The following is a 13,194-nucleotide window of genomic DNA, read 5'->3' as shown; positions in this document are numbered from 1 at the left end:
TTATTTCATTATTCAGTATGTTGTCTGAATAGGAGAGTTGATTGCATGGCACAGTGAAAAGTAGCTCGGTCTAAAAAATATGCAAATATGAAATTCAACCAAACAACACTTCAGTGAAATCTAATTAATGCCTCGACTGAAGTGGTCCAGACTAATATTTGATTTGGCTCAAACTTAATTATGTCTCTGTTTTCACAGAGTGCAGCCTCGAAGCTGGGTCCCCTACCCAGGATCCTGCGGGAGGTAAATTCCGCTCTTTCTAACCCGACCAGTCTCCAGATGACTCCCGCTCAGTCGTCAGAGCATATGGGCTCGCCTCCTGCTGAGGCAGGCTGCAGCATTACCACTGGCCTGCAGAAGATGGTCATAGACAATGACCTCTCAGGGTAAGACCATGCTCAGACTAAATGTATTAATTTATTTGGATGACACTGTTTATGAGAATTTTTTGGCATCCAGCTTTTTTTAGCTGCTTAAGATGCTTCTAATAAAGCTGGGAGAGACCAGAACAGAGCTTAAGGATAAGGCAAATATTAGACTTTATGATCAGAAATACTACTCCCTATGAGTAATAATAGTTTTCACCCAAAAGAGCTAACACCATGCCACCTAATGATCTCAGTGTTGTGTTTACAGTTTTATTTCTGCTCGCCCTAATTGGGAAAACAATAATCAGAGTGTCAGATACATACATGCATTACTGTGAGTAAACTTCCAGTTTTTAGGAAGTTGGTTACTGTTAAATAACAATACCACACTATAAAAAGTGTGCAGAAATATCTGGGTTTATTTACAATGTTTATTATTTATGTGTTTTCCAGACAATACCAAGGTTTTGCCTTTAGGCTAACACCAGCCACTAGCTCTAGGATTCTGTGAATGCAAGCAAGGTCTGGCATGTGTCTAGCAGTAAACACACTCTAACACAAAAATCGCAAAGGACCCCCTACTGTCTTAGGTCGACATGTGTCATGTTTGTGCATCAACGCTGAAGCCAACAATGAAAGCGATCCGTTGTTTTTCAGTGTCAGCGAGATTATGTGCTCACACAGTTCTGCTGAGTGTTAATGTTTGTCAGGTGAGGCCGTGACACAGTGAAAGTGTCACCTCTGCTTGTTTAGGTCGGTCTTATGAAACCCTGTTTGCTTTCCAGTGGATGATTACACGCTGAGACGGCACCATATCTCACTTATCTCCTCCATCCTCTCACTCCACTGGCAGAACAATGGCGAAGGTGACACTTAGCGAGATTAACATGAAAGCACAGGGACAAATAGCCAGAGCAAGGAGCACCGTTGAAAACCCAGCATCATTATAAAACATAATAAGAAGATGAGAAAACAGGAAGACAGCTGGTATCATTATCCACGATCAATACAACTAATTAAGTCATGTCCCTATATGACCTGATGCTGGAGCCTACCCTTGTTACTCTCACAATAACTGTTAGCTCTTATATTGACATATACATGTGTTTGTGGGGTGTATCCTCATCCGTAATCTGTGAGACTGAAATTCAAATGAGCTCACTGTTCTCCCATAATTGCTTCTCAGCTGCTAACTGATGACATTAAAAGTAGGGGAATGAAAAGCAGACAGTGGCAACATGGCAAAGAACTGGAGCAGAATAAAGAGAAGAAGGGAGTTAACAGAGGGAAGGGTAAAGGAACACAAGGAGAAGGACACAGATAGAAGGAGGTGATGAGCGTGATGTGAATGACAGAGATTATTGGAAGATAAGTTGCTTCTGTCAAGGTAATCGTCTCCTGGCAAACGGAGAGGCTGACTGCTGCTGGAAGAGAAGAAAGGGACAGAGAGGGGACAAAGCATTTGAGTGCAGACGCCCCATTTCCTCACAAATTGTTTTTTTGATGATGTAACTTTTGACAAATTAAATATACACTCAGCCTTACTTGGTCTGATATGACCTGTTGGGTTTCATGGCTAATAATAGGTAATACCAGCAAAGTTTAAACTAACCAAGCAATAACCTGAGAATGCAATGTCCAACTTTGAGGAAGATTTTGGCTGTGCAATGGTCGTTGTTGTGTTGGATACTGGTGTATTTTGTGGGAACGTACTTATTACATATTGCCACCTGCCACAGCACTCGTGAAGAAATAGATCTTTTATGTTACCAAGACTTTATTTTTTGTGTGTTGTCCCTTTTCAGATTGGTTGACTTCACCAGGTTACCCTCCCCGACCCCAGAAAATAAGGACCTATTCTTTGTGACAAGGAGCTCAGGGATCCAGCCTTCACCTGCACGTAGTTCAAGCTACTCTGAGACAAATGAGCCTGACTTGGGCATGGCTAATGGCAGCAAGAGTCTGTCCATGGTGGACCTGCAGGACCCCCGCAGTCTGGAAGGTGGGCCAGGTCCTAGTGTAGCAGATGTTCTTGGTGAAGGCCCGATTTCTGGAGGAGGTTGGGCAGCCAGAGTCCCACAGGGCAACATTCCTGGGGGTCCCACCCTACGGATGCCAGGTCAGACCTCTGCCCCCCCATGCACAGAAGGCACTCCAGGCCGACCAGCCCAGCTGCTAGCCCCACTGTCTTTCCAGAATCCTGTCTACCAGATGGCGGCCTGCTTGCCTGTGTCCCCTCGTGGAATGAACGACTCAGGATCAGAGTGCCACAGTTCTGTTAGTTCCCATAGCAACAATGACGATGGGCCAGCAGGAGGGAAACATGCCTTCTTGAACCATGGCGGAGGAGGTGGCGGGAGCAGCGGCGACGAGTACACCAGGCGTTCAGGCGAGTTCAATCGCAGACAGATGTCCCTCACAGAGTCACAGCATCAGCCCACCGTCCCCAGACAGAACAGTGCCGGCCCACAGCGGAGGATAGACCAGCCTCCACCTCAGAGCATCACGCGGGGCCGCACACCGCCAAATCTGCTGAACAGTGGACCCTACCCCCGGCCCTCCTCTGGCAGCATGATGACATCTTCACCTGACTGGCCTGGCAGCGGGGCTCGGTTACGTCAGCAGTCCTCCTCCTCCAAAGGCGACAGTCCAGAGACAAAGCAGAGAGCTCAGCACAAACAGGTACATGATGCATGCTGTGTGTACATTGTGTACACGCTGTGGATGGTATTTAGCTGGGTCTTATTCAGAATAGCGGTCTGTGCAATCAGTTGAAATTATGGTGGTATAAAAAGTTGCTATTACAAAACGCCCATTTGTGTCATCGCACGTTGAGAAGGGCTCTGTGGGTGTAGTCAGCTTTGACACTGCACATTGTGCCCTAATGAACTATAGTTACTGTGCGTGTAATAATAGTAATTTGCATACAGGCAGCTCATCACTTTACCACTGTTTTACTGGTCAAGTTTAATGGGATGAGAATGAGGATGGTAAAGGAATAATTAGTACTTTATTAAGTAGGACTATATTTTGCTCAGAAGGAAACAGGAAGCAGACCTCGTGGATCCACAGAGGTATCATGCAGGGTTAGAACTGCATATTGCAGTTAAGTTAGAAACTGTCATTAAAATACAAATCAGTTGTTGCCAGTGATGACTGGCTGAAGGGGAGAATGTCTGCATATCAAATATATTGCACTCTGTGTTGAACTGCATTCACACTTTGCAGGATTGGTTCAATTAAAAGGAATTCAATTAGTGTGAACGCTGCCATGCAAACCAAAAGAAAACCCTTCAGTTTGACTGAGATATGAATGCAGCACAGCCCAACGGCATCTAAACAGGATGTCATGTCACAAGATGCATCCCCAAAGGTAGTGAGTGAGTGGTGTATCCTCTGACAGACGGTTGGTCTGTACACACACAGCATCTTATACCCTCTAGCTGTATGATGGTTTCATCATTATAACGCAACTACCGTGGATTTATTCAGAGACTGGTGTCGTTTTCACCTCGTTTGCCTCAGGTCTTTCTTTTGTTTTTTAACTACTTGTTCCTTTGTTGTTAATTAACACAGATTCACTGTTATTCACTTTGTATGACAATACATTATGATTATACGGCATACATTTTAGCTAACGGGTTATTAAATGCACAAGCTGACAAAGAAAAGTTTGTTTTCCAGTTTTAAGATATTCACACACACTTCAGATTTTACAAAAAAAAAAACATCAATGCGAGTGTTTCGGACGAAGTAAACATCCTCTCATGCTCTCCAGCAGCCCACGGCCAGCTCTCTGCTCAGCTGTCCCTCAGATAGCTGGCAGATAAAAGCTACACACAACATAACTGCCAGGCTTTGCCTCCAGGTTGCTTTGGCGTACTCATTTGATCTCACAGTATTTACATTCCCCCGCCGTGAGTGCGGACTGTTGGTAGTCTCACTCACACATGTCTAAAAAAACAAAAAGTGTGTGCCCGGAGTGTGTATCCATTCCACCTGCTGCTTTCAATCCAAATGAGTTGGTGCATTTCAAGCTTATTTCTGTTGTTTCTGTGGTGTTATTGCAACCTCCCTCCTTGCTCCCTCTCCTCATCACTTGCACTCGGCTCATGTGTGCATGTGTGTGTGTGTGTGTGTGTGTGCGTGCGTGCGTGCGTGCCTGCCTGTGTGTACGTGTATGTGTTGGTTTTACTAGGCCCCCTCCCCAGTGAACCCTAGTGCGCTGGACCGCACAGCAGCCTGGCTATTGAATATGAATGTGCAGTATTTAGACCATGAGGGGATGGAGCCCGAGTCACTGAGAAACAGAGAGGATCTTACTCAGGTGGAGAAGGTAACCTACCATCCAACCCCCTCCTCCTTTCACAATCCACCTCAACCTCCAGCCCTATAACCCCACTGACCTGTCCTTCCTTTCTTTTACCACTCATTAGCTCCCTCATGTACTTTCCTCCTGAAGTCAGCCCTACTACTCTTTAGCCTCTGAGTTTGAGGCTAGTTATTTTCCCACAGAAGTGACTTATAGTGAAGTTCATGCAGTTTATTATCTATTATTAGTTTTAGCCTGTCCACAGAGAACAGTGAGCAGAACAGATGAAAAAGTAGTTTAGTAAATTTACCGTTACATGCAATTGCTACATGCAATTATAAATATCACCACCCTGTATTAAAGGTAGGGTAGGAGATTTCATTCTGATGCACATTTTGTTTACCTTTAATGGGCATATAAAATGTCTGAATATAGTGGGGATGGGGGGGCACAACTGGCCGGCCCATCATGATTTTTTGAGTTTATTAGATGATTTATCGTCTAAGAAATACTTGCTATTATCATCTCTTTAAAGGTAGGTCAGGAGATTTTGAAAACTCAGTAAGAGCCAGATTTCGAAAGTAAACACACGCCCCTTTCTCTCGGAGCTCACTCCGAAGCCGCGCCTCCCAATCACGTTACCTGAAGACGAGCTGCGGTCTGTGACTTCGGCCATCATGCACGTACCTCTCTGGTGCGCACAGAGCAGGAAGAGAGTGACAACCAGCCAATAGTCCACGCAGGGTCGTCCCGGAGGATTGGCTGATGTTTATAGTGTTTTATAGTTTCCACAGATGATTCATATTCTTCGTTTTAATGTGAAACTGCCGAATTAATTGGTTGCTATCAGATTGTAAAGAGAAGTTACACTAATTTAACAAAAAGTGCATCAGAATGAAATCTCCTACCCTACCTTTAAGACCGTCACATGAAATAATGATAACATTAATGCAAGACACAGGAATAAGAAACAATATTTACTGCTTGGACTACAGATTTTTGAAAGATTCGCTAACAAGAAATAATATCTTCTAGAATTCGGGGCTACAGTGATAGTGTAGTTTTACCCTTCATCAAAAAAAAATAATCCTTCACCTTGTAAAACCTTCCCTTCTAACCTTCCCCTTCTTTCTTACTCTTTGAAATACACCTAATAGCCCCTGCTATGTGTGTGTGTGTGTGTGTGTATTCACATGCAGCACATCCACACAGACACGTTGTAGCTTGTGTGCGCTTGCATCTGTGTGAGAGACAGAGACAGAAAGAAGCTTTTCGCTGCCTCCTCTGCCTACATACGTTCTCCCGCTTCTCTTCTCGGCAACCTTTACAACCATTCACCCTCGGCTCCGCTTCCATGCTTTTGGTTGGCTGCCACATGCTCCCTCCATGTTTTTTTTTTTTCCATCCATAATGAATACAAAACTGTCAACCTAACATAGCTCATACTTTATGGAAGCCAGCAGCCCAGGGAGGGAGAGAAACCAAAGAAGGCAATAACTTCAGTCTTAACAAAGAAGCCACAGCCACCTTAAAATAGCCGAGCAGCAACGAGAGAAAGGATTGGAAAACAGCAGCTTAGACTGCAGCTAATGGTCTCTGCTGCCTTAACAATACAAGTCCTATAGCATTATTAGCAAGCTGAAACAAAAATTAACATCAGCAAACTCTCTGCAATAATGAGACACTATTTTTAATCAAACAATACATGCTATATGAAATCAGATTTTGCAATTAATTAAAAGACAGGAATGTTCTTTTGCTAATTCTGCAGATGTCACCTGCTGCACACAAGTGGCTCCTACAGAATAAATGGTCTTATTATCTTATCTTAGTCTTGCTCAGAAGTTGTTTACTTCCCTGTAACAGTTGTCAGATGTAACATCAGGACATCAGGTGCAGGGATGCATCTGTTCACACCACCTTTGTTTTCCCGCTCTCTCTTCTGTTCTGTTGTGTTTTCAATATTTACATGTATTAATTACTCACTTTATTGTTTCAAATGCACATCTGCAAAAGACATCTGCTCATATCTTCTTCTTGTTACTGAGTAAAATACATAAAGGAGACTTTATTGCAGTATTTAACTCATTAACTGTTTAGTTATTGTAATAAAAACCTCCTTGATGTAGTCAAAAGTTGGATGTTTTTGCTGCTTCATGTGACAATGCTACAGTTTGAATTTGGTTCTGACCCTTCTGACTAATACACACAGAGAGAGAAGAGGACGAGGGGAGGAAGTGAAACACACTGGATGAGAGAAAAGGTTTGGCTTCTACTGCAGTCTGATTTTCTGTCAATTGACTTCTGTTGTTTCGGATAGAAGGAGATGTGATGCAGAGGGAGGAGACTTTGGGGGTACGGAGCAGAATGGATATGAGGGAGACAGCTGCAGAGACTGAGGGGCAGGACAAAGGCACACACGCATACTGTAGATGTCATTCATTCTCGGGGGGATCAACTGACAAGAGCACAGGGATATTAAAGATGGAGAAGGGTAGTGGAGGAACAGGCAGAGCAGCCGATAAGATAAATCTATTTCAGGTCACTATTCCCATCGGGAAGGTGGAGGTTGATGGGTAAATGTCCCAGTGGTAGGCAGGAGGGTGACATAGGAAAATAAGTAGAAGGTGACGGGGAAAGATAAACGATCCCAGCAGCACCTTTTGCCGTTTGTAATTGAATCTGATTATTCAGGCTGCTCAGATAGTTTTGTCTTTTCTTTTTTCCTGTTAGCTGCTGAAGGATTCTGTTTTAGAGAAGACAAGAAGTCAATCAACTGATGAGCACTTATCAGCACTCTAGCAGTAATGGTAGTCAGGTGTGTCCACCAGTTTGGCCCAGACTAAAAAAAAAAACAGCTCAACAACGATTGGCTAAATGACATTCTGTACAGGCATGTGTGGTATTTAAGGGGATAAAACCCACTGACCTTTGCTGAACCTCCGACTTTTTCTGCAGTGGCAGCAAGTTGGCATTTTTAGTTTTTAGTGAAGACGGTCGGAATGATTGCCATTAAATTGGATGTATTATCTTTGGTTATTAAATTGTGGACACACCCTGTAGTCACATGTGCACCACAGGCTTTAGCACTGCCCCTTAAAAAGCAGTCTGTTGGCTTCAATGGAAGAAGTTAGCACACATGCTGACAGGATAAAGCTATCTGTGTATTAGATGTGTGTGTGTCTCGGCAACATACTTTGGTAAGAACCTTTGTCCACATATGGGACAGGAAGTGAACCATTTCACATGCTTAGCACAGCTTGTTGTTTTTATGCTCTGGCTGTTGTCTCTGTTTTATGCTAATCAACCAAAATAAGCTGGTGACTTCGCTAAACATTACTCCAACATTTGTAAGTCCATACCGCCGTGCCACAAAGATGCTAGTGTGGTTGTAGAGTAGAATTGATCCCTTCACATGTGGAGGTTTTTGGTCTGAAGACATCTCCTTCAGAAACCTCTCCAAGGTCCAGGAAGGTTTAGGGAGAGATTTTCAGGGATTACAGAGGAGGCTCTTGCTGTACTTCACTGGTTGCATCCCTTCTTTCTCTCATTCTCTCCTGTCTTCATTTATTCTAAACATTCTTATTTTCTTTCTGTCTGCTCTGCCAGTTTATCCCTAAACAGGTTTACTAACCAAATGTGAGGCCTGATTGTGAGGCAATGCCTGATGTCACACTGATTTTATGTTTTTGTGCAGTGAATGCTTTGCTAGTATTGATGACAGCATCATGTCGGATATATAGGTTTATATAAAGGCATTATTATGAGAAGTGCTTGTAAATGAACCGTGTGATTCCCCGATAGAAGTCGTCTCTGTTCTAGGCAGAAATTATCCTCCTGATCGAGTGACATTTTTCCCCTTCTTGTCAGCTTTGGTAATAACGAGAAGGACCCTGCTGATAGGGATAATGATGATGATGATAACAACATCTCTGCTTCTTTATATCAGTACCAGCAGGAGATCGCAGTGCTGCAGGAGAAACTGCGGGCATCAGTGCAGAAGCTGGAGGAGTACGAAGCCCGACTGAAGGGTCAGGACGAACAGGCCCAGAAGGTGCTGATGGAGTATCAGGCTCGGTTAGAGGAGTCGGAGGAGCGCCTGCGCCGACAGCAGGACGACAAGGACCTCCAGATGAAAAGCATCATCAGCAGGTCAGTAGAAGAAGAAGAAGAAGATAAGAGGCATGTTTCTCCATGTGTTCTACTGTAACACTGTCTCCTGTTTCCCAGGTTAATGTCTGTGGAGGAGGAGCTGAAGAAGGATCACTCGGACATGCAGGCAGTGGTAGACTCCAAACAGAAGATCATCGATGCACAGGTGAAAACACAGACGGACAGGAAGTTTCCAACACTCCCTGCCTCCCTGTCAATACTTTCCATTTGTGTATGCTGTCACTTGTGTCTTCTTGGCGGAAACAAAGGGTCACTGGAATACAAAGAGATGTTTAATTCATAGCTGTCACAGCACTGGCATTGACAGGCTTGAATGGATGAGCAGCTTTCTCCCTCTCTCTCTCTTATAAAACATACATTTACAAATTTCCTTATCTAGTTTTCTGTCAATATGGAACTCCTCTATAATGCATGCTGGTTTCTATTCACATAAAACTGAATTTCAAATCCAGAAAAAAAGGAAAATAAGAAGAATTCTGAATGTTAGGAATCTAATTATATTTAGCAGAGCAGTACTGTGCGCTTTGTTACAGTTGTCCTGTATTTTAATTACATGCATGCAAACCGACACCGGCACCAAAAATTAAATTGTACAAATATGCCTCTCTGTTGATTAATGTCACTGTTTCTACAGCAGAAATGCTGCAACAAGACACATTCAGACACAAACAGGAACAGGTGATTAATCATCTGTACGCCCACAGTAATGAGAGTTTGTATCTGCAAACAAATACGCCACTGTGAGGAGAAGGTGTCTCCTTCAGTAAACAGGTGCAGAGAGAAGGAAAATACAAAGACAGAATGGAAGCATATATCCCGTGAAACACCCTTTAACTTTATAATGATAAGACATCCTCATCATCATCATCGTTCGCTGGTTTGAAACCTGTTAGTTGACTATTATTCTGCCCAGAAGTTCTCAGATGACCTCCACCTGTGGATGATGTTTTTTTTTAAACCTCTCGTATTTTGCAGGAGAAGCGCATAGCATCGCTGGATGCGGCCAACGCCCGCCTGATGAGCGCTCTCACCCAGCTGAAGGAGCGCTACAGCATGCAGACTCGCAACGGCATTTCCCCCACCAACCCCACCAAACTGCAGATCACTGAGAACGGAGAATTTAGGAACAGCAGCAACTGCTAGACATCTGGCATCTGCCCTCCGCCCCCGTGAGTGTCTAGCGAGCGTGTACAGTAACTCGAAGGAGAGGATGCTGACGTGCATGCGTGGCTGCATGCCTGACTGAAAGACTGCAAGACTGTGTACGTGTGTGTGTGTGTGTGTGTGTGTTTTAAAAGCAGACCTTTGGAGGACTTATTTGGAGACGGTGTAGGAGTGTGGGCATCGCTCTGATGGGGGGTGGGGGCAGCCAGAAGAGGCGGCACACTCAAGAGAACAAGATCACCAGACAGCCTTTGTTAGGAGGGTGACGGCCAGGGGAGGCGGGGCAGGACTTGTACATATGAACCTCAAACACTTTGCCAGTGGATGTATGAAGCCGCTGGGACAGCTTAAGCCCCTAAGCTCGGGACAAACCACTACATAACCACACACAGTGGCGACTGACACACATGGTTGCCATAGCAACCCTCCTCTCCGCCTCTCCCCATCTCTCTCTCTCTCTCTCTCTCTCTCTCTTTATATATATCTCTCTTTATCTTAGTTCTACTCCCTCTTGACGACCAAGTGGACCCACATAAAAACAACACGCATCAAGGATTATCACTTCAGTTGTCTTGAGAGGATAACTCTCCAGTGCTTTACTTTAAAGCTCACAAAAAAACCAAATAGGAGCTCCAAATATAAAAAAGATATTTTTATTCCAAAACAATCTTTATCTTTATTTCCCTTTTCACTCCTGGGTGTGTTCCTGCAGATCCCACTTCCCCACCATCCCCACCCCCCCTGCTCCTCCATCCCTACGTAGTGCACTTTGAGAAAAAGCTATTGGTACAAGAAACGCCTTAAAGTAAGGAACACACCTCCACTTTATCCTGCAGCCCCCCCTGTTTCTGCAAAAAAAAGGCACAACTTAAACTGTGGATTTGTAAAGAATACGAAAATGTAAATGTATAATAAATGCTAAAGTAAATGAAATCTATGGGATACTATATTAATGAAATTTAATATAGATGTATGCATTTTTTTTTCTTCTTCTATAGAGTATATACACATATACCTATATTTGATAATCTCAAATATAAGAGCAGCCCTTTATTTAGGAGTGATTTTATTTTTCTTCTCTGACGATAAAAGACTGTAGTGTGTAGCCGGCTTTGGAGCCCTGGAGAGGGAGACCACGCCGAGCAGTGATCAGCACCATGACATCCCTCAAACAACCCTTTACATAGAGAACGCACTGCGGTCCATTGGACAGCGGTCAGACGTGATCGGTCCGTCTCGTGGTGCTCATCGCTGCTCTTTGATTCTGTTTGGAGTGTGCGGCCCTCTTCTCTCTGGCGGCGCAGAAGCTATTGAGAGACGTGTTCGGACACACTCGCTCATACTATACACTGGACTGGAGAGCCGTTTTTACAATGGCCTCCTTATAATTGCAACATTTTCTCTCTCTGACTGCTTTATTTGTCCGTGGTAATGAAGTATGCTGCATCCAAACTGTGACTCTATTGATCGTAGTGGCATCATCTCTCTCTCTCTCTCTCGCTTCCTCTGCCTCTTTTTCTTACCCTCTTACATCCCTTGTTCTTCTGAATGTGAAGATGCTAACTCACAGTTGGTCTTAACTTTGGTCCTTCTGCGCTCTCTCGTGACATCGCTCCATCTCAGCATCTGTAATTTTGTATATTTTTGTATCCATTTTTCTGACCTGTAACAAACTATATTCATAAAGCGTGAGGCTCTGCATGCTTCATCCTCGCTCTAGAGCCCACACGGTAGCCTCAGTGATCACCATTTATTATCTTTGGTTGGACAGATGATGATGATGATGATGATGATGATGATAAAGAATGGCATGCTGCAGACATGTGAGTGTATCAAGAGGCTGGACAGCCTGGGAAAGTGTAAATAAAATGCTCACACTATTTTTACCTGATGTTAACAGAGCTTTTTGTAAATGTATCTCGTGCTCAGCCTCTGCTGTATCATTTATGGATATTGTAAATACAAAAATAGCTCAGTCCGTCACCTGTCCTCATTGGGTAGAACTATACAGTTAAATTAACCTTTCAGTGTTCTCTCTGTTAAAGCTATTGTTTTGTATTTAGAGTGTATTATCACTAGCCAAAAAAAAAAAAAAAGAAAGAAAAAACCTGATTAAGTAGGAGTTCGACTCTTGGGATGTATGCCTCATTGGTTTCAGGCCAAGCCGAGTCCAGTCTGGATGAGATTGACAAGCACAATCCTGTAATTCTCATCATCAGTCTAGCTCTATGCACTTTTACGTTCTGTATAATTAGCTTTTCCTTGTTTAAGGTGTTTAAAAACAAGCAACATTCAAAAACCGAAGAAACGGATTTACAGCATCACTCATCCACACAAAAAAAAACCTTCTGATCCACATCCAAACATAAACCACAAGTGTGCAGCTGCACAAAGAAAAGCAAGACTATGTTACTCTGAACAAACACACCTTTCATCTAACAATAATAATTAGCAATAAAACACTCTGCTACTCATTATAATGTATTGCTTTAAAGTAGGGCTAACATTAGCTTGCACTGAAAAAAATTCAGGAAATTTTGCCATAAAAATGAAGATTACAGTTACACTTTAGCTAAAAGACTAAACAGTAATTTAGCATGGCACACAGCAGTCTGCTGACATGTAGCTGAATGTCTATTCTTTGTGATATACCTCAAGTATTAGCGTACATTTAGAAGGATGCACCAAACAGTTTCCTGTTTAGCATACACCATTAAACCCAGAGAGACACAATATGAATTGATAGCTGAGTCGCATAGTCTTGCTTTAAACTGCCTGCTTTGTATGTCCCATCAGCACATCCACACAGGTTAAAGTAAAAGCGGCACTTCAAAGTTTGGTTCCTCACCTCTCAGTTCATTTAACCCAGCCATGATCAGAAACCCACGAGCAGTTCAGTTCAGCCACTCCGACAAAAGATGAATTAAAATATAAAGCTATAAATAAAAGTAAAAGATGTTGTATGTTTTCTATCTTGTAGAAAATACTTTTGTAAGTATGTTGAAAGTATAAAGTATTTGCTGGATTCTGCTTCCTATGACGACAGTGACAAAAACAATAATGTACAGAGGAATTTGTGTTGACAAAATGTGGCTGTGCAATTTATGTACATTTGCAACTAGACCTATTAAAGTTTTATTTAGCTATTTTAACCGTCTCGTCCTCTTGTGTTTCTGC

The 13,194-nt window shown here is 43.1% G+C and overlaps 1 protein-coding gene across 11 annotated transcripts in view; it reads left to right on the top strand.

Moving 5' to 3' along the window:
* The window catches only part of dab2ipb (DAB2 interacting protein b), an 87,130-nt gene extending 74,690 nt beyond the window's left edge, over positions 1–12,440 (top strand). For 6 of the 11 annotated variants that reach the window (XM_028418630.1, XM_028418632.1, XM_028418627.1 and 3 more), the window contains 7 exons: positions 199–386; positions 2,174–3,050; positions 4,567–4,704; positions 6,893–6,943; positions 8,630–8,832; positions 8,911–8,998; positions 9,829–12,440. In XM_028418630.1, coding sequence (XP_028274431.1) covers positions 199–386; positions 2,174–3,050; positions 4,567–4,704; positions 6,893–6,943; positions 8,630–8,832; positions 8,911–8,998; positions 9,829–9,996 — 1,713 coding nt within the window. In that variant the 3' untranslated portion in view covers positions 9,997–12,440. Of the gene's footprint in view, positions 1–198; positions 387–2,173; positions 3,051–4,566; positions 4,705–6,892; positions 8,833–8,910; positions 8,999–9,828 lie in introns of those variants that run through there. The other 5 variants (XM_028418628.1, XM_028418629.1, XM_028418631.1 and 2 more) reach the window with 4 other exon arrangements.
* Positions 12,441–13,194: the final 754 nt, after the last annotated feature.

The sequence above is a fragment of the Parambassis ranga genome, chromosome 12 (genome assembly GCF_900634625.1).
Source record: "Parambassis ranga chromosome 12, fParRan2.1, whole genome shotgun sequence".
NCBI lineage: Eukaryota > Metazoa > Chordata > Actinopteri > Ambassidae > Parambassis > Parambassis ranga.
Note: the sequence above shows the minus strand (reverse complement) of the source record. Positions and strands in the feature narration are given on the sequence as shown.